General features: G+C 37.6%; 4 protein-coding genes across 4 annotated transcripts; 1 reads left to right on the top strand and 3 right to left on the bottom strand.

The window, feature by feature from the left end:
• Positions 1-6987: 6987 nt before the first annotated feature.
• On the bottom strand, positions 6988-11298 carry LOC129942506 (uncharacterized protein K02A2.6-like). Its single transcript, XM_056051482.1, has one exon. The coding sequence runs from the start codon at positions 11296-11298 to the stop codon at positions 6988-6990; it is 4311 nt and encodes a 1436-aa protein (XP_055907457.1).
• A 1019-nt stretch (positions 11299-12317) lies between these two features.
• Positions 12318-13914, bottom strand: LOC129938562 (DDB1- and CUL4-associated factor 13). The gene is made up of 3 exons (XM_056046198.1): positions 13758-13914; positions 12986-13700; positions 12318-12927 (listed from the first exon to the last, which is right to left on the bottom strand). Exons 1-3 carry the CDS (start codon positions 13825-13827, stop codon positions 12378-12380), a joined length of 1335 nt encoding a protein of 444 aa, XP_055902173.1. The 5' UTR covers positions 13828-13914; the 3' UTR covers positions 12318-12377.
• Positions 13915-23343: 9429 nt separating this feature from the next.
• Positions 23344-24347, top strand: LOC129938947 (zinc finger CCHC-type and RNA-binding motif-containing protein 1-like). Its single transcript, XM_056046787.1, has 5 exons — positions 23344-23491; positions 23671-23782; positions 23836-23903; positions 23973-24150; positions 24206-24347. Exons 1-5 carry the CDS (start codon positions 23376-23378, stop codon positions 24314-24316), a joined length of 585 nt encoding a protein of 194 aa, XP_055902762.1. The 5' UTR covers positions 23344-23375; the 3' UTR covers positions 24317-24347.
• Positions 24330-25188, bottom strand: LOC129938948 (probable prefoldin subunit 5). Its single transcript, XM_056046788.1, has 3 exons — positions 24981-25188; positions 24689-24898; positions 24330-24628 (listed from the first exon to the last, which is right to left on the bottom strand). The coding sequence occupies exons 1-3, from the start codon at positions 25068-25070 to the stop codon at positions 24470-24472; spliced, it is 459 nt and encodes a 152-aa protein (XP_055902763.1). The 5' UTR covers positions 25071-25188; the 3' UTR covers positions 24330-24469.
• Between the last annotated feature and the right edge of the window lie 277 nt (positions 25189-25465).

The following is a 25465-nucleotide window of genomic DNA, read 5'->3' as shown; positions in this document are numbered from 1 at the left end:
ACTGGAAACAGATCCTTCGATTTCAATGTTAAATACAACTTGAACTTCCATGAAACATAATTAACATTGCCTTGCGAGTTTTCAGACAGGGTTTCCAGATGAGACTTGACGGTGTCCATGACGATTTTGAGACTGGTGGCTGACGGGTACGAAATACTAATTTCTGGCAGGAAGAGTTCGGACTTCACAATCTCTCAATAATCTCTTACATTCAATACAGCGCTTCTGGGCCCATAACCTGTTGAAGTTATGTACTTGTAGATAATGAGTGATTTGTGAAGGCCATACAAAAGAAACACAGGACACAATTTATTTTAACAAGTGTTTATTTAATATTTAGGTTGGTAGGTAAAACATATACAGTCTCTGTACTTTTGATTAATTAAATTTACTTTATGGATTTTGTTTTATAATTGTAAAACATTTGCAGATGCATAAAAAGACTACTCAGACTAGAGACGAGACAAGACGGTTGTAAAATAAATTTAAAAAAAAAATGCAAGAGACAGAACATAAAAGAGACAAACATAGAATTTTGACTTTACAAAAGAAAGGATGAACAATGTTACCAAATAAAAAATAATTAATCTCAACATTGAAGAACACCTCTTCAGAACAATAAGGGGAATACTATCTTGTCCAGCGGATTTGTGTATGTCAAGGTCTTTCAGTACTCTTTGGACTGCACGAGTGCGAAAGAAGATTCGTCGCACAAAATCATTCACGCTCTCAAGAACAGGAGGGCTCATGACACTATCCGGTAGCATCGAATAAACAGCAAAATGTGCTGCAAGCAAATTGGCTTTATCAATCGAAATTACATAGGGAGTGTCATTGTGAACGAGCGTTGGAACCTAGGATGACGTGGTGTTTCGTACGTTTTTTACAAATGACCAGAAATGTTTACTACCTTTGGGACATTGTAGTATTTTTTGCCTTAATTTCTGATCATGCAAAAATTTGGTTCGTCGAATATGACCATTACAGGTCTTTCTAGCTTGTTTAAACTTATTCCGGGTTTCCTCAGTCGAGTTGGCTTTGTAACAACCTCTTTACAGCTCGAATCAAACTATGAGTTCTCTTTGGGTTTGATAGATTTCACCCTATTCGGGATAAAATTTCTCATTCCACAAAGAATTAAATTTGTTACCATTTCTGCGCTGGAATCCACGTCACTATCGAAGAAGCATAGTGACCAGTTAAAGTTCCTGAAGAATTCATTGAAACCGTCCCAGTTGGATTTCTCATATGAGTTTTTTCTTTAACTGGGTTTTTTCGACATGAGAATTTTGCAGATACGATACAATGGTCTGATGTGCCTAGAGGCGGGAATACATTAATTGTGTATTTATTAGGGTCAGAGGTAAGAAACAAGTCTAGGGTGTTGGTGGATTGACCTGCAACGTCAGGGATGCGAGTTGGCTCATCGACAAGCTGAGTTAATTGATTTAACTCAGCATAGATCTCAACATACCTTCCTTCCGGTGTTGACTGGCCAGAATAACGAAGCCAAGAAGAATTGTGTACATTGAAATCCCCGCAATGACGATTTCAGGGTAAGGATAATGGACAACAATTCTTTGAATGGAGTCAGACAGAGCATTAAATTCGTTAAATAAAACTTGAAACGCATTTTTTTTTTTTGAAAAAAATACTTGAATATAGGATTCATCTTATTGCATCAATCTTTTTCTAGAAATTAATCTGTAACATATTTAAAAACTAAACACAAACATTTTACTGATAGCTGTAACTGGCCCCTTACAAGATTTGTAGTCAGCCAACTGAGGTGCCTTCACACCCATTTAGGTGTGCTTTAAACTCACTTAATTCCTTTTTTTAAAAAAGGCAGTATCTACCACCAAATCAAAAATATACAGCCGCTTCTTTACACCAAGCTTTACGAGAGATAAGAAACAGTTCCATGGGTATTCGAGCAGCTAGTAGGGCATTCGGAGTCCTTATTACAACTCTGCATGATAAAATTAAAGAGAGATCTGTGGACGAAATGCAAAACCCAGCCAAGCAAGCTTCTTAACTGAAGTGGAGGAGAGTAAAATTTGGTATGGCTAACAAATATTGCCTAATGTGGGTTTCCACAAAAAGCCAATGAACTCCTCAATGTTTTCAAAAAAATCATAAGAGGCAGGAAACGAAAGGATCATATCAAGGGTGAAAGGCCAGGCAAAAAATGGTATTACAGTTTTCTGAGCCGACACAAGGATTCATTAACCTTCCAAACCCCCGAGATATATCGAAAGCCAGAGGTGTTGTGTGAAAATTGTCGAGACCCCTTGAATGATGCAACTTGCATTGGGCGCGTTCACAAAGCTAGTGGCTACGTAGTCAAAACTCAACTAGCTTTGTGAATGCGAAACTACACTTCAAAGAAAGTCAATCTGGAACTGTCATATTATTGAAAAATGCAATTATATAAAATAAGAAACATTTTTGATTTGATAACTTTAACTAATCTTTTCTCTTTTTAAATTCCATAAAATCAAATTTAAGACACATTTTGAATGATTTATATTTGTATTCAAATACTGAACGATTTATTTTATTTTGAATTCGTGTGTTTTTTTTATCGAGCAGCTGATAGTGAAACGTCAAAACTCAAAATCATTCTTCACTAACTTTGTAGTCGAATTTTGTACACTATGTCGGAGTGGAAATTTCTACTTTTGTAGTTAGATTTAGCCAATCAGAATCCGTTGACTACGTAGCCACTAGCTTTGTGAATGCGACCATTTTCAACGGAGATGAAACGTTATTCAGCTTGACAGGAAATGTCATTGGTCTAAGAGGATAGCGCAACATATTTCACATAAAATGTTCTAACGAAAAAGAAAATATAACAGTTCTTCTGGTTTCTAATGCTAGTGGTGAAACATTGCCACCGGTCGTAGTTTTCCCTAACCAAAAAGTACCATCGAAAATAATTAATAGTATGCCAGAAGATTGGGTCGTTGGTCGCTCAGAAACTGGGTGGATGCGTACAGGAACATTTTTTGAATACGTTGCGAAGGACTTTGCAAATTGGGTAAATCATCATGAGATTAAAGGATATTCCTTTTTTTAGTTGATTGACACAAGTCTCATTTATCTATGCACAATAGCAAATTCTGCTCAAATAATCAGATCATTTTATATTCCCTCGCACCTAACACAACGCATATAATGCAGCCTGCAGAAGTGGGAGCTTTTAAATTCCTAAAGAATGACTACAAGAAAATTATGTAAGGGAATGTTGCATTGACAAAAACGAATTTTTGAAAACTGTTAAAAATTGTGTTAGACAAGACTGATGGTTCCACAGTGATAAGAAATGCATTCCGGAATTGTGGCTTATTTCCGTTCGACCCCGAAGCCATTGACTACACAAAATGCCTTCACAAGAATTTGGAGAGAGTAAATGAAACCAAGAATGAAATCACGGACGTAACTGCCAATGAAATGGAGACAACGAAGAAAGTTTTGTCATATTTCGAAAACAAAATTATCGAAAAAGAGATTGACTGTCAAAATACAATGAAAACTATCACAGATGTTCACAATAACCTTCCGAGTTCTCAGGTTCCTGAACTACTTTAAATGGAAAATAGTCCAGTGCATTTAACATCTTCACAAACAGCCAATTTAGACCTTATTGTTAAATCAGCTCAATCAACCAATGACGATTTAGACCTTATGTCAACCTCACCTCAAACAACTAATGATGTTTGTATAGACGAAGATATTTTGGTAGAATCTACAAAAGAAATTTTCAACCCCCATAGAGAAGTCTGTAAGTAAACCTACATATCTCAAATATTCTCGTGAAATGGTTACAAATTTTTATGATTTTAGCTAACACTTTTTCAAAATCAATCACTGCCGAATGGATCTTCGAAATTTTCCTCTTTGTGTCTTAACATCGATGACATTGAGGACTCTTCTTAAGAGCCACTTTTGAGGAGGTAAATTGTGCTCATGAATGATGACGAAGTTGCCGATAGCGATATTTGTCCGTGATGACTTCACCGCATCCAGAAATGGTTTTTAATGGCATTAATTCGCCATAGGTAATGTCCAAGACTCAGCCCCTAGGGGCCCGTAAAATTGAAGCATCATTTCTATTCATCATTAACATACCTATTCCCACTTATTTTTAAAGGCCCGAAAATTAAAAATCATTCATGCTTTAGCAATCGTACCCCTGTTTGCATTTTATCTACCAATCTATCAGTCACAAGCTTGCCGATCTGGGCCCCTGATTATTATTGTCGTACAATTTTGTTAATATTTTATGAAAAACTGAACTTTAAAGACTTATTTCAAATACTTTAACTTCACTCTATTTAATACAAATTTAATTATCAGTTACAAACATGATTAACACTTTTTTTTGGTTTTGAGTGAGACTACAAACTTATTCCTTATGCATCATACTCTCCATTCAAATTTAACTCCTTGCGGGAGTTTCCTTTTTCCAAACAAGAAGAAATGGCTTGCAGGTCATCGCTGAACTACACGCTTATTTTGAAAGATGAGTAATCGTATTATTTGGAGAGGGCATCATAAAATTAGATAAAGGTTATCGAGTTCTAGGAGATTATTTTAAAATATAAAATATCTTTCAGATTGATCTCATTTTTCAATTAATGAACCTCGAATATTTGCAATAGTCATCAAAAACGGAAGAACGCTATTAAAATTATATAACGTAGCATTAAAACATTTGGTTTTCCCACTTCAGAACCTTGGATCTTAATTTAAAGTATTTTTTCTAATACGGCGTAGAGCTATCTAAAGCACAAAGTACTTACTTTCTTACTTAGGTCTTCAGACCTGTTAAGTCTGTTGGGAACCCCTTAAGACCTTAGGGGCGTATGGCCTCTTATACGCCTACGCGCCATCGTGTACGGTTTCCGGAGATGTGTTTCAGCTCCCTCCAACTTTTGCCTAGTGCTTCTCGGTCGTGCAGCTCTTCTTCCTTCTTGTGTGAGCGGATTCCACTGCATTACTTGGACTTCAATGCAGTCGATACCTTTTTCGAAGCGTATGTCCAATCCATTGCCACTAACGTCTTCGTATTATAGATTCTATAGGTTCCTGACCTGTCCTTTTAGAAGGACCTCATTTGAAGTGCGGTTTGGCCCTAAAATCCTTAAAATGTTACGAAGACATCTATTTACGGAGGTTTGCAGCTTTCCTGTTTTGGCTGAAGTAACGTTTCAAGTGCTGCACACATGAAGAACTTTTTCACACGGAAATACAAGATCCCAGTAATTGTACCTCCTTCAATAAAAGGTGTTTCACAGATTTTTACCAATGAAGCTAAATACCTTGGTCTGCTATTGGACAAAAAATTAAGTTGGAAAACTAATATACAGGAAAGAGTTAAAAAAGCTACAGCAGCTCTTTTCCTTTGCAAGAAGCCATAGGTAGTAAAAGGGGTTTTCAACCTCGCATTACCTATAGGATATACACATCGGTCATCCGACCAATACTTATGTACGGGGTTGCAGTATGGTGGACTGCACTGGAGAAAGTCACATACTAGCACAAACTCAGCAGAGTCCAACGCACTGATGCATGTCTCTGCATAAGCGGGGCATTGAGAACCACACCCTCAGCAGCGTAAGGCACTCTCCTCCATCTGACACCCCTCGACATCTTCAGTAAACAAGTGGCAGCGAGTACAGTGATAAGACTAGATGCCTCATCTCAGTGGACCAACAACAATGTTGGGCACTCCATCAGTTTGAACCTCTTTAGTTCTATACCAAGGTACATAGACTACACTATTCCTAAACCCCTATTTGGAAAAAACTTCCAGGTATCCATTCCATCCAGAGATGAATAGGAAGACAAAAAACTCCTGGATAACAAAAGTATTCATTTTTATACAGATGGTTCCAAGACAAATGAGGGAGTTGGTAGTGTTGTGTACTCAGAAAAGCTTAATCTAAGCATCTCATTCAGTTTCCTTAATAATTGTAGCGTCTTTTAAGCGGAAATGTTAGCGATCAAAGAGGTTCTCTCCTGGCTAAGAGAAAACATGATATCAACTTCTGAAATCCGTATCTTCTCTGACAGTCAGGCTGCTATCAAATCCCTTGACGGCGTCTCAACCAAATCTCTAACGGCCCTCGATTGTCGATCGTCTCTTATGGAGCTGGCGCAGCAATTTAACATTCACCTATGTATGTTGGGTGCCGGGCCACAGAGACATCACGGGAAATTGTAGAGCCGATGAACTCGCTAAAAAGGGAACCGTCATGCCTATTTCACCTGAAAGGGAGGACATAGGTATACCGATAGGTACATGTAAACGTATGCTAAAAGAAACAGCTTTTGCGATAGAAAATTATAGGTGGCACAGCTTACCAACATGCGCAGCCACAAAATACTTGTTATCTCAAAGCAGACTTCATATTATCTCCTTAATAGGTGTCCTTACCGGACACTGTCTTATAGGCAGACACACAATACGACTTGGTGTAGCCTCAAATGACTTCTGTAGGAGCTGTATGGACGAAGAAGAAGAGGAAACAATCTCTCACCTCCTCTGCACTTGCCCTGCTCTTTCACTCAGACGCAAACTTCATCTGGGGGACTTCTCTTTTGATAATCCCAGTTAACTAGCTAAAAAGGATATCAAATATCTTCTTCGCTTTATAAAAAGCTCAAAATGGTTCGACTAGTAAGAAGTAATTCTCTAGATTCATGTGGTATCACAATGGGCCTTTCTCTTGGCCTAAGTGTTATGTTTTAAAGTCAGTAAACAAATAAGTTTTAAGATAATAGTTTTATTAATCAAGTAAAATAGAATAAGAATCAAAATTAGTAAATTTAGTTTATATTTAAGATGGCTGACAATTCAGAAGTCACGTCCTTCCTGGTAGAGATCACAAAGCTGACTGACTTCCTTCTTCCATTCTCTTCGTATTCGCAATTCAAAAAGTAGTTGGTTTGGCGTTGCCAACATCCCTCTGTGTTGAATTAAAGATCAAGGCGAATCGGAGGACGCCTTATCCTTGTAGACCTGCGTAGTACAGGACTGGTTAACTCTTCTAATCTTGATGCAGTGGAGTCTTGAAGTTCATCTTCATTGCGTTCAATCGGGTTTCTAGTTGCTTCAGAATTGGGACTAGTAGAAACGTCTTCAGTAGTGGGTTGAATATCATCAGGCTCAAAATTTGTTGGATATGAGTCGACCGTAGGCATATCTTCAGTAAAACGTTGCTTCAGCTGATTTGTGTGAGATCTTATCAATTGGTTTCGTCGATTTGTTTGAATTAGAACGTTATACAACACTTGGCCTATTCTTTCGATAATCACACCAGAACTCCAAAACATTTTGTTACGCTGGAATGTCTTTGCAAATACTTTATCACCTGCTTTGAAGTATCTTGGTATCGCCCCGTGTTTTTTGTTGAATGCTTCTTCCATAGATGAATTCTTCATTAGATCTGTTGTTGTTTTCGGTTTCAATAAATCCAAAGGAGTTGAAAGTTTTCTACCGATGAAACATTCAGACGGTGATTTACCCTCAGATGCGCTTGGATTAGGTGTAGCACGATACTGGGAAAGGAATACAAGCAAGTTTGCTTTGTCATCCGTGGAGTACTCGGTATATGATTTAGCTAGAGCTCTTTTTATGATGTCAACAAAGCGCTCAGCTTGCCCATTGGACTGCGGGTGGTAAGGTGGTGTTCTGATATGCTGAATTCCCCTTTCATCGCAAAATCTTTTGAAATTGGAGCTGGTAAACTGTGTACCGTTGTCAGACACAATTGTTTTTGGTTGACCATATCTGCTCACAAATTCGTGTAGTTGATTTATTATTTCAGTTGTTGTTATTGTCGTTATTTGCGCTACTTCTGGCCATTTGGAATAAGAATCTACCATTACTAAGTAATATTTACCTCGAACTGGTCCACCGATGTCTATGTGAATCCTCTCCAAGGGTTCATGTGGTACTGGCCAAGAACTGAGTTCTGTTTTTGTCGGAGATTTTGCAACGGATGCACAATTTTGACACTGTTTGACATGGTTCTCGATGTCAGTATCGATTTTGGGCCAGTAAACGTATGATCGTGCTATGGATTTCATGCGCTGTATTCCTTGATGACCTCTGTGTAGCTGTTTCAGGATCCTTCGTTGAAAAATGGCAGGAATAATAACTCTATCTAATGTCATAAGGCAGTTATCTACTATGGTGATGGTTTCATGTCGGTTGAAAAATGGAATGACATCTAAAGGAAGGTTCTTCGAAGACTTTGGCCAACCATTTTCAATGCAATTGAAAATTTTGAGAAGCGTAGTGTCTTTGCTTGTTTCTTTTCGTACCATGTTGAGTGTGACTGGCAGGTGAACAATGTTGTCTTCAAGAATGGTTTTTATTTCACTTTCGATTTGTGCCACTATGAAATCTTCTTCGATCTGTTGCTTTTGTCCATCGATGAGTCTTGACAAAACATCAACATTTCCAAATTCCTTTGTAGAAACATGTTGTATTTGGAAATCATAGCTCATAAGAATGAGAGCCCATCTCTGCAACCGGTTGGCGGTGTGTGTAGGAATACCCTTTTTTGAACCAAATATTTTGAGAAGCGGTTTATGATCCGTAAGAAGAGTAAATTGACGACCATAAATCATTTTGTGGAACTTTTTACATGCGAAAACGAGAGCAAGACCCTCCTTCTCAATTTGACTATAACGCTTCTCTGAAAGTGTGAGTGCGCGTGAGACATGGTATATTACTTTTTCTGTTCCATCAGGCATTTTGTGGAAGATTTGAGCACCGATGCCTACCATTGAAGCGTCTGCTGCTACGAAGATTGGAATTGTTGGATCGTAGTGTGTAAGCAGTAGGTCGGAAAGTAAAATTTCTTTAAATTTCTTGAAGGCACTTTCACATTTGTCGGTCCATTCCCAGCTAGTGTCTGCTTTCAGCATTTCATCAAGCGGATGTCGAAGCTGTCTCATGCTAGAAATGAATTTTCCATAATAATTCACTGCACCCAGGAAAGAACGTAGTTCAGAAATGTTGGTTGGTCTTGGCATACGTTGAATGGAATCGATTTTTGCTGGATCTGGACGAATTCCATTGGCATCGATTATGTGTCCAAGATATTTGATGGATGTCTTAAATAATTCACATTTTGACCAGTTGATGGTAAGGCCATGATCATTAAGACGTTTTATGACTTCCATAACAACGTTGTAGTTCCCGTGCAATGTTTTTGTTGCGATGTAGATGTCGTCAAGGTATGCAGCGACTCCATCAATGCCTTGCAAAATTATTTCAATTGCTCTTTGAAACAGTCCGGATGCTGGCTTCGATCCAGGAGCTAAACGATTCATCAAGAAGAGTCCCTTGTGTGTGTTCATGGTGAGAAGTTTCTTCGAATCATCATCTACCTCAAATTGCATGTATGCATCGGAAAGGTCAATGTTGCTAAATATTGTGCAATTTGATGTCTTAGCAAACATTTCATCCGGAGTAGGAATTGGATGAGCATTTGGTTCCAAGCAGTTGTTTAAACCTGTGGAGTAGTCTGGACAGATACGAATTTTATTGTTAGGTTTACGTACCACGACAATAGGTGCTGCCCAATCTGAGTGTGTGATTGGTGTTATGATACCAGAGTTTTCTAGTCTCTTCAATTCAGCTTCCACTAGATCTGCAACTCCATATGGAACATCTCTTTTTGGAATGTAAACGGGCTTGGAATCAGGTTTTAGCTCTAACCGCAATTGAAATTTGGTACAGTGGCCTGTTTTTGAAGAAACCACATCCGGAAACTTTTGCTGGACCTCTTTGAGAACTAAATCCTTACTCATATCTGCTGTGATTGCGTTGCAAATAGAGTTTATGGGTAAGTTCCAGTAGCCAAATTTTTCAATTAGGTCAATTCCGAAAATATTTAAACTGGGAAGACTTGTTACATAAACTGTAGCTATTTTTACTTCGTTCTTGTGCCGGATTTGTGTAGTGAACATGCCGATGAGTGGAAGTATATTTCGTGATGCATCTGATGCGCTGCGCTTACATGGCTGTAGATTAGGACGACCCAATTTAATCCAGTTTGTTTTCGAAATAATCGTGATGTCTGCTGCTGTATCGAATTGAAGTTTAATTTGCTTCGCAGATATTTCGACTGTGACAAACTTTCGGTCCGAAGTGTAGTTGCCAACACAATGTATGGTGCTATGCGGACTTGATTTTATAACATTTTGCCTGAAGGCTTGCTTTTTGTTGCTGTTGAATTTGTTGTTAGCGTTTTTGGGCTTTGCTGTGTTGGGCCTTGAGGTGTTAGGTGAATCCCCTTGTGTTTGTTTCTGGAAACATGCACAATAGCCATCCTTATGCCCTTGCTTGTTACAAATGTTGCACTTGTGTTGTGTATATGTGCAATCTTTTACAAAATGCATGGCACCACATTGCCAACATGGTCTTCTTGGTGCGTCGATACGTTTATGCTGAACTTTTTGATGATCACTAATGCTGTTGCTTGAAAATTGATTGCGAGTGTTTTTTTTAGAAGAAACAGCATTGATGGCTGTATCTTTTGCTTCTAAAAGGTGCGAATCACTTTTCACTATCAATATTCGTTGAGTCTCTGTGATCAATTTTTCTAGTGTTATTTCAGCATCTGTATCAAGCATTGTAAGTAATTTGCTACGAATATCATTATAAGTGGATGAATTTAATCCAATTATAAAGATCAAACATTTAAATTGATTTGTCGACATGGCTGCATGCTTAAAATGCTCGCATTGCTTGTTTACTTTGCCTGCATAGGCAATAAAATCTTCAGCATCATTTTTGGTAATTTGTAAGCATTTGTAGCGAATGCTGAACAGCGATTCTTTCGTGTCAAACAGCTTCTTGAGTTCTGTGACTGTGTCCTCGAATCTAAGTTCTTGTGGTTTTCTTGGCAAGATACAATCTGCATACCGTTCATAAACTTGTTGACTAAGTCTACGTAACAACAACCGTACTTTCGAATCATCTGGAAGCGTTTTTGCATCCTCTTTGAAATGCATTTCGTAGCGACCGTACCAATGTGAAAAAGTGCTGTTATTTTCAGGCTCATACCTAAACTCGTGTATGCTTTTTCCAATTACATCCATCAATGCTTCTTGTTGTCCAGCTTGAAGTTGTTGCTGTGGTGCCTGTGAAGCTTTGTTGGAGGAATTTTCCATTAGTTTGGTGAGCTTTTCAATTAGATGTTGTTGGCGCTCAGCAGCCTCCTGTTGCTGTACTAAAAGCTTTCCAACCACTGAATCAAGTGATGTAGACATGATTTTTTTTTTTTTTTTTTTTTTTTTTTTTGAGTACCGCGTGTAATTACTTTAAATCCTCGTCGCCACTTTGTTATGTTTTAAAGTCAGTAAACAAATAAGTTTTAAGATAATAGTTTTATTAATCAAGTAAAATAGAATAAGAATCAAAATTAGTAAATTTAGTTTATATTTAAGATGGCTGACAATTCAGAAGTCACGTCCTTCCTGGTAGAGATCACAAAGCTGACTGACTTCCTTCTTCCATTCTCTTCGTATTCGCAATTCAAAAAGTAGTTGGTTTGGCGTTGCCAACACTAAGTGTGTGGATTCTAATCCGCAGCTACGTTAACCTAACCGAACCTAGCCCATAAAGAAGCACAGATTCGACATTTGTGCGAAACAGTCGTAGTTTTGTTTTTAAGCTGATTGAGTTATTCCTCCAAATTTTTGACAGCATACAGAAATCCGCTTTTGCTTTGCCGATGTGGCAAAATGCGTCTTGTTCGGTTACGTATTCGATGTAAACTAGGCTTCCAAGGTATCGAAAGCTCTCCACTTCGTTGCGATGAAATATTTATTTGAGAGGATGGTCGGGTTGCGAGGCTGATCATTTTTTTTTTTTGCGGAATTAATTTTCAGCCCCACAACTTCTGCCTCTCTCCACACTTGTTTTCATTCGATGGAGATCCATGTTCCTATTAGAGAGTAAGCAAACATCGTCCGTGAATCCAAATGCTTTAAATATGATGTCAAAGTCCATTGGATAACTCCGCTGTCTGACAAAGCTCGCTTATTAACAACAAAAACAATAAGCGATAGAATACAGCCCTGTCCGACTTCGCTTCAGATTTCAAAGTCATCTGACAACCTACCATCCTGCAGAACGTGACACTTGGATCCACCATATGCTGCTTTAATAATAGCAATTAGTTTTTTCTGGGATGACTATCCTCCGTAAAGCTAACCAGATATACTCATTGTTAACGATATCAAAGGCTTTCGGATAATTTCTTGAACTATAAAAAAACCAAACCAGATTAATTTTTTAATTGAAAATTTATTTATCCTTAATACAAATCTACACAACACCACCAGCTCTAATCTTCTCGTATAACCAGTTTTTTCTTCTCTCCAACAAAAGGCTTAGTATGGGGCTTGGAATGAGCCCGAATGTTGGCTTCCTTTTCTTTGGCCTTTTGCTTAATGGCTTGCATCTTCTTCTGTGCATTGAGCACGTGTTTGGGCACCTGTCTATGGCGAGCAATGCGTTTGATTTGGGGATGAGCGGCGAACTTCTCCTTCAGGGAATTCTGGTAATTAAAGTTTGATCTTTCTCGTGGTCTAACAACACCGAGTTTCTCCGAAGCCTGAGCCTTCCAAATGCGAATATTCATCTCGTCCGATCCGGAGTACACGTATTTGTTGTCCAAACTCCAGGCAACACACGCGATACGTTGCATTCGCTTGGTATGATAGATTTCTCGAGAATGGCTCTTGTGAACTTCGTACATACGGATGGTCTTGTCGTAGCTCCCACTGACGAACTCCTTGCCTGTTGGGGCGTAGTCGACGTCAGTCACTGCCGAAACGTGGTCGTAGTGAATTTTGATGGGATTTGTCAGTTGGCGGGTATCAAATGTGTACAAGCTGTGAAAGGGAAAAGACATAAGTACAAAAAGACGAATCGAGGAAAGAGTAAACTTACTTGCAATCCTCATTGGCAACTGTGAAGTTGAAGGCCTGCATGGGATTCCAGGAGAGTTTATTGCTCTTCATTGAGAGGACGAGTTTGCGGATGGGCTGCGACTCACGCTTGTCATACAAAATTATACTCCTGTCGCTGCCGCACGCAGAAAGCAAAGACGTCTCTACCGGGTTGAAGGCTATGGCATGTAGATTGTCAGTGCCCCATTTCAGAGTCTTGAGTGGATCATTCCTATTCACGTCCCAGATCGTACACGCTTCACCGCACGTCGCAAATACACTTTCTTTGATGCTGTGAGAGATGCCATTGATCATTGTGCGAGACATGAAGGTGTTTGAGGGCTCATCGAATTCTACGTCTTCCACGTTTCCCAAATTCCACACTTTTACAGTCTTGTCGTCACCGGCTGTGAACAAATTAGCGCCATTTACTGAGAAAGCAATTCCCCGCACGAATCCACTGTGGGCTACGAAACTCTTTATGCTAGCTCTGTTGGCCAAGTCCCAGATTCGCACTTCTCCATCGTAGGCGCCACTCACAAGTGTTGACAGTCGTTTTGGGTGTTTTCCGAAGCAGGCAACTCCATCACGGTGGCCACTTAAGTTACCTACAAACGGTTTAGCAAAGACTCGATCTAGTTTGGTGGCATTAAGAGCACGGACGTATTCTCGGACCGATTCAAGCGGATGCTGGGAGGGATCATAATTTCGAGGAACTAGGAAAAAGAGCGAAACTTAGTTTAAAGCTGAAGTTTGAGTAGATTTGAACTTACTTCTGTGTAAATCAGTTTTTGTTTCACGCATATAGTCATCGGGATTCCGTGAAATTACTTTAACTTTCATATTTTATTTGAAATGTTTAACTTTTTCTTTGATTTAATAAAATTTAATAACAATACAAAAATACCACGCACATGCAGAATATGACATTTGCTATTTACAGAAGACGTACGAAATAATGAACAACTAAATAAATGTCAAATATTCCAGTAACAGTTCCAGTGGCAAATTTTGAAGGAGAATTTCACCGATAGGTTTACCATCCATGATTTTATCTTTTAGTAAATAAACTATCTAACTTTTAACTGAAAAGTCATAATTCACGTGGGATAAAACTGTGAAGGGATTTTTATTACATCTCCAAGTTTATTTGTACTCATTCAAGTGCCATCATGACTTTTAGAATTAGAATAAGGGTCTGTTTCACTGTGAAAAAGTAAAGTTAGGAGTAGTAACCCACGACTTATATTACTTTTTAGTTAAATAAACACTTACTTGGGGAAAAGTAATTTATGTTTGGGTAATGACTTGTAAGTTATTCCAATTTTCCAATGCTGTTAATGTTTTTTTACAAATAAGAGTTGCGAGAAAACTGCAAAATCGTTCACTGTTGGATTTATTGCAATATTATTTAAAAAGGATGTGATTTTTCGTTTTCTATATTGCATTTGTAAGGGATACTATATTAACTTCAAAATTTGGATCACGGACCCTCTCTTCAAACGAAAATGTGCCCTTAAGTCGAATTCGTACAAAGGTTCGATTTAGTTAGTTCTCATCCATCCAAAAACACATTTCGAATATTTGTTGCTCTTCACAATAGACATTAGGCAACTTCAGACATTTTAAGGAACTTCACTTTCTGCCTTCCATTGAGCGTGCAAGTACTACAGCAAAAACATTATTCTCTACGAATTACTTCTCAGGCAAGCTACAAGTCCATCATGATTTGTATTTTGTACAGCAAATAACTATTAATTATCGTTTTATCAGATTGAATTAAATTGTGCAAAAAATAAATAAATCATAGGGGGAAAATGTTCAGCTTTGACATAAGCAGACTAAACTTGATAGTAATTGAGATTTTTTTTAATGTCATCTGAACCTACCTATTGTTAACTGTCAGTTACCTACTATCATCAACACAATAAGTAACTTGACACATTATCTTCCAGTTGTTTTGAAACGTGGCATGATGGTTATTTCGTTGGACGGTCATGCTAAAGGTCTTGGTTTCGTTCTTCCCTAGTTCTCAACGGACTGTTGCGCCACCTAATTTATTTATTTTGTATGTTTTGAAACACTAAAATAAATTACATTTCCTGATAAGATTCCAACTGTGAACAAACTTTTATATTTTGGAACGGGTCCTAAATGCAAATAAATACTTAAGGTTTACATTGAACATTTTCGATGACAGGAATATCGGCCTGTCATCAGATAATCCAATAGAGACAAACAATCCAACATACAGTCCATGATGCGGTCATTGCAATTTGGATTTTTCGATCGGATCAAAATCCTATCATCAAATTTGACTTTTGTGTTTAATTGTCGTCGAGTGCGGTCATTTTTATATTAAGTAAGCCTCAAAATCAAGAAGTCCCTTACTTTGAGAAATGGCTTCACCCAAAACTTGTGTTTTCTATTATCCTTTTGAATAGTTAGCTGTTTTAGTTCCTCCAGCTTCTTCACCAGCATTATTTTTTTTTTAAAAGGTCTAATTTTTGTTAGTTTAAAGTAAAATAGTCAAATGTGACATGGGAAGACATAATAAGCGGAAGAGAAGTTGGATTGGATTTTACTCTTGTGGAGCCTCAGGGATATGATAGGTGTATTCATGTAACTTCAAATTAAATGAGGCGTTTCCATATGTCAACAAACAAACGTCAAATTAATAGGTTACATCTTGTGAATTTAATACAAATAGTCAAATTCCAAAAAAAACAAAATTATTCTGTTCATAGTCTATGAATACATGACCTTACTTACTTACTTACTTAAGGTGGCGCTACAGTCCGGGGCGGACCTGGGACCAACATGCGTCTCCAGCCAGTTCGATCCCTAGCCAGCTGTCTCCAGTTTCCCAAACCAAATTGGTTGAGGTCTTCACCCACATGCGTGTGCCACCTAAGTCGCAGTCTTCCTCTACTGTGCTGCAGTCATTGACTTTACTTCTTAATTGCATTCTTAGTCCAAAGAAGCAGCGATTAGCAAGAGTTATTCTCTGTTTGATTTCAGCGCCTGGTGGTGTCGTTGTCTGTGTTTATAGGGGTGCCTAGCTAGACAAAGTCCTTAATTGCCTCGAAGTTATAGCTGTCCATGGTGACGTTTTGTCCAAGACTTCGTTCTTCAATGTCCTTTTTCGATGACAGCATAAACTTAGTCTTGCCCTCATTGATAACTAAACCCATCTTCTTCGCTTCCGTTTCAATGCTCAAAAACGCTCCACTGAAATCACGCTTTGATCTTCCAATTATGTCAATATCATCTGGGTATCCGAGTAATTGGATGGACCTTTGGAAGATTGTGCCTCTGGTGTTGAAAGTTGAGTTTTGCACAATTTATTCTTTCCAGAACGATGTTAAAGAAGTCGCATGACAGTGCATCACCTTGTCTAAAACATTTTTTGACATCAAATGCATCGGTAAGATATTTTCCGACCTTAACAGAGGAACGTGCGTTCTCCATCGTCATTCTGCACAAACGGATAAGTTTGACAGGGATGCCAAAATACACGACCTACTTATTTAAACATATGATACGAAGTTAAAATGTAAGATCTGAGTAATAAAAACGTGTGGTATATAATTTCTTTATTAAAATATAACTCTTATTTAAAGACTACAAATCTAATTCGACTGGCTTGGGCGCGTCCGTTGAATAGAATAGACGTTAGAATACAAATTTTTATGAGAGCGAGCCAAACAACCTTTTGTCTCGCTTCTATGTCTCAGGTTTCAGAGTTTCGCGCTCAGCGTGCGACATCTAGCTACGAAACTCTGAAACCTAAACATAAGGGGAATTACACATTATTAATGATAGTTGCCTTAATTTTATACTACAACTCGGCCAATCTGACAATTTGATCGCCCACGATTAAATTAAACAAACAAGTCTTAAGTTATAATCATGAGATGGTAGGTGTCGCCCTTAATCAACCGAACCTTCAGAGTCTCGATTCTTCCAAAGTCGAATATTTCGAGACTCGACAATGCCATCATATGGCAGCTGTGTGATTTGACAACCTTCGATATCGCGTATTACGTATCTATCATTAGGTAGAATTTTGTAAACAACGTATGGGCCTCTGAACTTTGGAACCAATTTCTTATTTACACCGGTTGTTGTATCTACATTTTTTATTACTACATAATCACCCTCATCGTATATACGTGCCGGGTTATTATGCTCATTAAAATATTTAATATTATATTCCTGAATCTTAGTGATTGCTTCTGAAGCCTTTTCTCTTGACAATTCAAGATTTCTTTCCAGTTGACTTAATTGTTTATCATCAAGAAATTCTGTTAATTTGTCGATTACTACTCCCCTTTGGTTAATACCAAATAACAATTGACTTGGTGTATTTTGAATAGCGCGATGTATAGTGTTATTTAGTCCGAATTCTATTTGTGTTAAAGTAACAACCCAATCTGAGTGCTCGATTGGTTCCGAAAGCTTAGCAAGCATGCCAGTTAATACCCTATTGACTCGCTCTACTTGACCATTGGCCTGTGGCGAATGAACTGCCACCTTAACATGATCTATATTCTGGTCTATAACAAATGAACTAAACTCTAGTGATGTAAAGCAGGTTCCCCTATCAGTAATTACTCTTGATGGCCTACTGTAATACTCAAAATATTTTCTTAGTGCTGCACATACTTCTTTTGAGCTTGTAGATACAACTGGGTATAATTTAGTGAACTTTGTAAATGCATCTATTACCACTAATATATGTTTTCTCTTTGACTTTATTGAAGGGAGAGGACCAAGATGATCCAAGTGTATTGTATGGAATGGAATGGGCTCCTTAGGAATATTGAACAAATTGCGTATATTAGATCGAACTGGTGCTGAGTGCATTATGCAACGGATACAATTTTTAATGTATTTTTCAACTTTTTCCTGAACATTCGGAAACCAATAGTGACGGCCAATTTGATCAGAGCTTTTTGTTACACCTAAATGCCCAATTTTCTCATGGATCATTCTTATAACATTAGTTTCCATTTCAGATGGGACATAGAATCGAAGTTTACCATTTTTATTTTTTTTGAAGACAATACCATCCTGAACTAAAAACGAATTATTATCTTTTAAATATAGTTTGTTTTTCATTTCCAAAATCTTTACATCTCGATTTTGGGCTGCTCTGAGTTGGAAATCAACATCCTCAGAGTCAATAACGGATATAACATTACATCTGCTTAAGGCATCAACATGATTCATATTGGCACCACTACGATGTTTGACCTTATAATCATAATCCTCCAGCTCTAAGGCCCATCGAGCAATTCTATGATTAACATTCTTTTTGTTCAGTGTCATTGTTAAAGAACTGCAATCAGTTACGATTGTAAAAGGAATACCTTGCAAATAAACACGGAACCGACGTAAAGCTGAAATTATGGCTAAAGTTTCCAATTCAAAACTATGGTATTTGGCCTCTTGATCAGTGGTGCTTTTAGAGAAGAATGCTACCGGATGTAATTTATCATCTTCTTGTCGTTGGAGTAGAACTGCACCATACCCTAATGAACTTGCATCGCAATGCAGTTCTGTTTCTTTCCTTGGACTATAGATTGCCAATACAGGTGGAGATGTTAACCGTTCCTTTAAAGTCTGAAAAACATCTTCGCATTCGGAAGTAAATCTAAAAGGAGTTTCAGCTTTTAATAAATTATAAAGAGGTCTTGCTATTCTTGAAAAGGATTCGACAAACCTGCGAAAGTATGAACAAAGTCCTAAAAATGAATGCAATTTCTTTCTGTCTTTAGGCACAGGATATTGAGCAATCGCTCGAATATGGGAATCACTAGGTTGGATGCCATGTTCCGTTACTTTAAACCCTAAGTAATCAAGTTTCGAATATGCAAAGCGACATTTTGACAAGTTGAGCTCCAACCCATTCTTCGCTACACAACATAAAATTTTAGTAAGTATCTCAAAATGTTCAGTAATAGTTTTACTAGCAATTAATATATCATCTAGGTAGACAACTATATCTCCTCTGTCTATAAATTCACGAAAAATTTGAATTATGAATCTCTGAAAAACACTGGGCGCATTCTTAAGGCCGAAAGGCATTTTAAGAAATTCCCATTGACCGTTCGGGGTTACGAAAGATGTTAATTGTGTTGAATCTGCTGCTACCTTTACCTGGTAAAACCCACTCTTAAGGTCTAATAAGGTCATAACCTTCTTCCCCTCCAGGTATTCAATGCAATCGTCTATCAATGGTATTGGATGAGGATCTCTTACTGTACGTTTGTTCAATGCTCGATAGTCTATACACATTCTGGTTTCACCAGATTTTTTCTTAACTAAAACTATTGGTGCAGCATACGGAGAACTACTTGGCTGAATAATTCGTTTTTCCAATAGGTCTTTTATTATTTCACTCACAGTACCTTTTTCTGAGACTGATAGCCTTCGCGGAGCAAAACAAACAGGAATATCAGATGTAAGTCTAATGTGCATCTCAAAATCCTTTGGTGAAACCATAGTTTTATCAAAATTCAAATAATTTTGAGATACTATATTTTTAATAGTTTTTGAAATGTCTAAACTAAGATTTGAATCAATATCTATATAATCTTTTCTATCCCATATAATCTCAAAAGCATGGCAGCCAAATAAATCACTATCTACCTCAACATTATTGTATTCTCTCTTCACATCAAGATCGTCTTTAAGCTTAATCCGATCATGATCAAATGTATTCAACTTGTCTTTGAAGCAATCACTAAGTTCTTTAGGTTGTATCTTTAATTCACCGGCTAATACGCTGCTCCCAAAAACATCATTTATGTTGTTCTTATAATGACTACACTCTGAAGGTTCGGTTTTTTCATCAGAATAAGTGCACATATACAATTGGTTAGAAAGAAAAACTTTATTCGAACAAATTTCATTTTGACACTGCTCAGAAGTTATATTAACTTTATTACAGTTCATGTTAAGTTTTATATTAAAGATTTCAAGGAGATCACGACCAATAAGTAAAGGTATAGGAGTTACTTCATCTGGAATAACCATAAGGGAAACAAGATTTAAATTATCTTTTATATTAATATAACAATTAATCGTACCGTACGTAAAGAGTTTAATGTTTCCTAATCCTTTAAATCTTGAATACGTTAATGATTCTTGAACGTTAATTTCTTCAGGCAGAACAGACTTTCGTATGAAACTAATCGGACTACCGGTATCCAAAAGAGAACAACAATCGATAAATTTTGTGCACTTATTCTTATTTGTCATAAAGGCGACACTCACCATCTGAACAGCATCCAAACTCTGAGTCAGCTCCTTGGTGTCATCATGTAGGGCATCCCGGTTCACGGCTCCAACTCTGGTCTTCACAATATAAGGGCAGTTTTTGTAAGTGTGCCCCTCGTCAGCACATTTGAAACAGGATCCAGCTGGTCGTTGCTCCTTTGGACATTTTGCTGCGATGTGCCCATACTTTGAGCAATTAAAACATCTCTTGGACTGCTCGTTGTTTGATGCTGAAGTTGAGGGAACCATATTTCCTCCAGAAGTTGTTGCCCTAGCAACCATAGTCCTCGGAACTCTTCTTTTTTCGTATCGTGGCAAGAGGTTTTTGAGCTCTACTATAGTTTTGGCGGCAAAAAGAATAGAGACATTTGCTGGTGAATCCCTCAAACCATCGATAATGAATTCGATCAACTCTGCCTCATCGATTTCAGCATGTGACCCAAGTTCTTGCATACATATGACATATCGAAGAAGTGGCTCGCCCTGACGACGTACTCTCTCACTCAGTTGACGATAGACCTGCTGTCTGCTCATCTTATGGTCGAATTCTTTGATAAGTATTTGCTTCAAAGAATCCCAGTTGTCAACGTAGACCGTGCGTAACAGCATTTTCGCAGTTCCCTGCATGAGACGGCGTGCAGACAAGTACTTGCATCGGTCATCGCATCCCAGCGAGTCGGTCACATCTTCGTAGTCAACTATCCATTTAGTGATGCTGTATGGATCGTCACCGTTGAATGCAGGAACAGCATTTTCGATGTCTGAGAAGTCCACTGCACGCCATGGTGCAACCGAAGATGTTGTGGGCGCTTCCATCTGGTCCAATTCTTTCCTTAGCTCAAGGATTTTTTTCCGACGCTCAAGTCTGGCCAGCTCTTGTTCTTCTTCCAAGTCTTGGACATCAGAAGCTGTATTACTGTGCCTGTTATCAGAAGCGGCCAGTGTTTCGGAAGTATTCTCTCCATTCGGAGATGCAGAAGGTGGAGTTTCCTCGGTTAGCTCAGCAGAAGGTGGAGTTTTCTCAGTTAACTCACCAGAAGGTTGTTGGGGTGCCACTGTAACTGTACTTTCATACAATGCCCGAAGTTGAGCTAGAGAAGCCGTGTCTGGCACATCTACTCCAGCGCTCTGAAGTGCTTCAACCAATTGTGCTTTGTTGAGTTTTGTCATAGCTGGCTTTAAATCCGCAAAAAGAGGTAATATACACAATAATTTAGTTTTCTTTTGGTGTATTACCCCACATCTGACGTTGTGGTATATAATTTCTTTATTAAAATATAACTCTTATTTAAAGACTACAAATCTAATTCGACTGGCTTGGGCGCGTCCGTTGAATAGAATAGACGTTAGAATACAAATTTTTATGAGAGCGAGCCAAACAACCTTTTGTCTCGCTTCTATGTCTCAGGTTTCAGAGTTTCGCGCTCAGCGTGCGACATCTAGCTACGAAACTCTGAAACCTAAACATAAGGGGAATTACACATTATTAATGATAGTTGCCTTAATTTTATACTACAAACGCGTGTTTCTTCCACGAAGGTTAATCAAAGAAGAAGGATATAGTTTATTAACTTTTAGATTATAAGGTTGTGGTTGACTTCAACACCACATATATGTAAAATATTATAACTCCAATATAATATCTCAATTATTGTCCTTAAATTCAAAAACAACATTGTCCGTGTTTTGTTGGAAAATCTATCCATAGTATAGTAGGATTTTACACGAATAACAAAAACAATATCTATAGTATAAATAGGTTACACCGATAAAAGTTAGAGTAGATTCTTACTATGGATGGGTTTTTGACATTTATACGAGTCTCGAATGGATCTTATATGATTTCGTTCTCAAATGTTGGTGCGATTGACATTCCATTAGTATCTCTATGGCTGTGTTCGTTGAGTAGTTGTGGATTTTGAATTATGTATGTGTTTTCTATTGGCGAAAAAAAGCAATCTATTACTGTTAATATTATTTTTTTATTTGTTTATTTAAGTAACCAATCTACGAATTTACATTCAACAGATTTCAATTTAAGTACATGTATAATACAGTTCAGTTTATAAATACATAATATTACATACTATATATAAAATTAAAAAAATCGACTTTTAAATAAGTTTCTGGACATTGATATATCCAAACTAGAATAAAACATATTAAATAAATTACAACATGCGGAAATCGGTTCACGTTGTCCATACATTTGTTAATGAAAATGAGAAAACAATAGAAAAGATAATTAAGTTTTGCTTTGCTTCCACCAAATTAATCTTTTTGGTGCTTCCACCGCACAAGCAGATTTAAAAATGATTAAGTATGACAGCACTTGGTGGCCAATTGACATCGTGACTATTGTTTCGTTAGCTGTGTGGCAAATGGCACCGTGCAATGAAACCACATATCTTTCACATTCATAAAGTTCGATATAATCTCACGATAGTAAACAGAACACCACATACAGTAAATGTGGCCTGATCGGCCTCATTTTAGATAAAATACAAACTGTCACTCTCTGTGGGTGCATTTGTTTTTTGACAATCACTCTTCAATTGTCATTCGCCCAAATTTGGCAAATCTGCTTATTGACGAATCCACTGAGATGAAAATCTGTCCCATCACTGAACCTGATTTTCTTCAAAATTTGATCATCCACTGTTGCCATTTATTCCCACTACTCTGACCATTAACCACAATTGAAGTGTTCAAAAGGCTTAAGTTCAATTGCACCGTGTAAGCATGTAAATGCAAGTCTTTATGCATAATGTTCATCAACGACGAGTCAACCGAAAAAAATCAGGAAGTGCACGATTTCCATTTTGATTTGAACTTTAAACTCCCATTTTAATAATAACGTTAATGCGTTGCTTGCTAAAACACGCCTTTAGACATGGACGAGTTAAATTTTGACAGCAAGTTAATTTACATATTTTTCAATACACCCACTGACTTCCAGGTGATGTGGAAAGCAACTAACCAGTTGTCAATAAATTGGAAAATTGTATCCAAAAAGTACGCGAACAAGTCTTTTTTGACAGTTGTTGTTATTGTTGTTTTGTTTATTTGCAAATAACTCAATAAGTTTGATAAGATGGTTAAAAATGAGTGGAAATCAACATTCACCCAGCCGGAGCACAGTTTATGCCTCAAATTTACCATTTTCCTTAACAAATAACGATATTCATAAAATATTTGAAAAATATGGACGAATTATTAAGTAAGTAGCATGGAGCCATCATTAAATTAATGTGTGTTCCGGAGTATTCTCTTTTTTTCACTGTTAAACTAAACTTTTTTCTAAAAGTATAAATGACCATTTCTTCTCTTATGTTTGTAATTCCCTTCTTTTAAAAATCTTCTAAGCCTTTAAAATATAACCTTACCTTTTCTCTAAAGGGTTACTACTATGTGTGACAAGATTAGCAGGAAATCCAAAGGAGTCCACTTCATTCACTTCTTGAAAGTACAAGACGCACAGAGTTGCGTGGACGAACTTAATAACACACAGGTAGAATTATTCACACTTTGAGACCTTAATTTAGTTAAATTATTTTCTATCAGCTTTTTGGAAGGGTTATCAAGGTGAGCATAGCTAAAGACAATGGACGTAGTACTGAATTCATTAAAAGGTTCGTATTCCCTCGACGACGTAACTATTCATTCCTTGTGAGTTAAATGTGGCGACTTTCTTTCTCTAGGAGGGAATATACGGACAAAACAAGGTGCTATCAATGTGGCGAATTCGGACACTTGAGTTATAAGTGCTCACAAAACGTGCTAGGAGATCGAGTGCCTGAACCACAATCAAGTCGAAGGCAAAGGACTACGCATCGTCGCAGCAATGAAATACAAGGACAAGAGCACCAAAGTGAAGAGGTAACACGCAGCCTCTGAAGTTTTTAATCAATTTTTAAAATCAAATTCCTTTTAGGATGAACCTCACCCTCAGTTTTGTGATCAAACTTCCATCGTAGTTCCCAGAAAAAGGTTCAAAAAAGACTCATACTTCAGCGACGAAGAGGAAGTCGAAGAGAACGAATGAGAAAAAATACATATTTCGATTTCGAAACTCACTTCTGGTTTCATTTTTAATTTTATTTCTTTTTCTTAAATGCTTATTCTGAATTGCTGGTGTTGGGCGTGACAACAGAGAATCATTTTTCGTTTGTGATGAAATGGGTTGGATTCGGGTGCATTAAGCTGCTTGCTTGGCCATTTGCTGCTTCTGTTCCATGACACTGATCAAAGCACTCAGGAATCTGCTCTTCTGGTATTGGATCTTCTCGATTTTCTCCATCTGTTCCTGCACGTACTCTACTCGGCGCTTGAAATAGTCTTTCGACGTTTCGAGATCCTTAAAAAAAAAGAGAAAGACACTTTATTCAACTGTTCGGATACATTTTGTAATTCTCACTTTTTCAACATAGTAGCCAGTTCCAACATCGATCACATAATTATTCATGTCCTTGATTGTTCCGGGGACGTACATGCTGCTTGTCAGTGGGACAAGGATCTCCTTGTCCTGCCAGTCGGGTTGTACTTGTTCGAGGGCTTCTTTAGAGGTGGCGTACTTGGCTTTGCAGTTGTAGAGGGTTTGGATTGAGTCTTGGATGGCTTCAACTTCCTGCAAAGGAGGATGACACATAAAGGCGACATTGAAAAAGAGGTTAAAAATTGACAAATGAATTGGGAATAATGATGCCTACGGATTGGAATTCAGCTTTGATTTGTTGTAACTGCTCCATGCTCAGTTTCTCCAGATCTATTTGTTCACCACCTGAGGTACTCGATGCCATTTTTGAATATTGATTTGTTTTCCGAATAATTTATTTAATTCGACAAAAACGAAACAAATGGTCCTCGATTGATTTCTTTTCAAAGAATCAAAGGCAAAGCACAAGGGAACTTTCTGGGCATAGACAAACCATATAAAGACCGGAATCTTTCGTACGTTTTACCCTCCAACACCCATTTGTTTACATTGTTGTATTTGTAATTTGTCATGACGTCCATTTTGAAATTTGAAATGCAACAACAATTCGATGCGGTGTATTTACTTGTTTTGACAGATGTTTTTTTTTTTATTAAAATAGCTGTGGTGAGAATTTGACTTCTACGACGAATTGTTTTGTTTACTAAAATGCCGCAAAATACGAACATTGGAACTCACTTGGTCATGTTCTTAAAAGTT

This window comes from Eupeodes corollae, chromosome 1 (genome assembly GCF_945859685.1).
Source record: "Eupeodes corollae chromosome 1, idEupCoro1.1, whole genome shotgun sequence".
NCBI classification, from domain to species: domain Eukaryota; kingdom Metazoa; phylum Arthropoda; class Insecta; order Diptera; family Syrphidae; genus Eupeodes; species Eupeodes corollae.
Note: the sequence above shows the minus strand (reverse complement) of the source record. Positions and strands in the feature narration are given on the sequence as shown.

What these genes read in the sequence shown, in the direction of transcription:
- LOC129938948 (XM_056046788.1), bottom strand. Translation starts at nt 25,070, where the DNA reads ATGGCATCGAGTACCTCAGGTGGTGAACAAATAGATCTGGAGAAACTG. An exon ending in TCAAAGCTGAATTCCAATCC is followed by an intron (nt 24,899 to 24,980) that starts GTAGGCATCATT and finishes CCTCCTTTGCAG; the next exon opens with GAAGTTGAAGCCATCCAAGA. An exon ending in CTGGCTACTATGTTGAAAAA is followed by an intron (nt 24,629 to 24,688) that starts GTGAGAATTACA and finishes TTTTTTTTTAAG; the next exon opens with GATCTCGAAACGTCGAAAGA.
- LOC129938947 (XM_056046787.1), top strand. Translation starts at nt 23,376, where the DNA reads ATGAGTGGAAATCAACATTCACCCAGCCGGAGCACAGTTTATGCCTCA. An exon ending in ACGAACTTAATAACACACAG is followed by an intron (nt 23,783 to 23,835) that starts GTAGAATTATTC and finishes ATTTTCTATCAG; the next exon opens with CTTTTTGGAAGGGTTATCAA. An exon ending in AAGAGCACCAAAGTGAAGAG is followed by an intron (nt 24,151 to 24,205) that starts GTAACACGCAGC and finishes AATTCCTTTTAG; the next exon opens with GATGAACCTCACCCTCAGTT.
- LOC129938562 (XM_056046198.1), bottom strand. Translation starts at nt 13,827, where the DNA reads ATGAAAGTTAAAGTAATTTCACGGAATCCCGATGACTATATGCGTGAA. An exon ending in AAAAACTGATTTACACAGAA is followed by an intron (nt 13,701 to 13,757) that starts GTAAGTTCAAAT and finishes TCTTTTTCCTAG; the next exon opens with TTCCTCGAAATTATGATCCC. An exon ending in GTTGCCAATGAGGATTGCAA is followed by an intron (nt 12,928 to 12,985) that starts GTAAGTTTACTC and finishes TCCCTTTCACAG; the next exon opens with CTTGTACACATTTGATACCC.
- LOC129942506 (XM_056051482.1), bottom strand. Translation starts at nt 11,298, where the DNA reads ATGTCTACATCACTTGATTCAGTGGTTGGAAAGCTTTTAGTACAGCAA.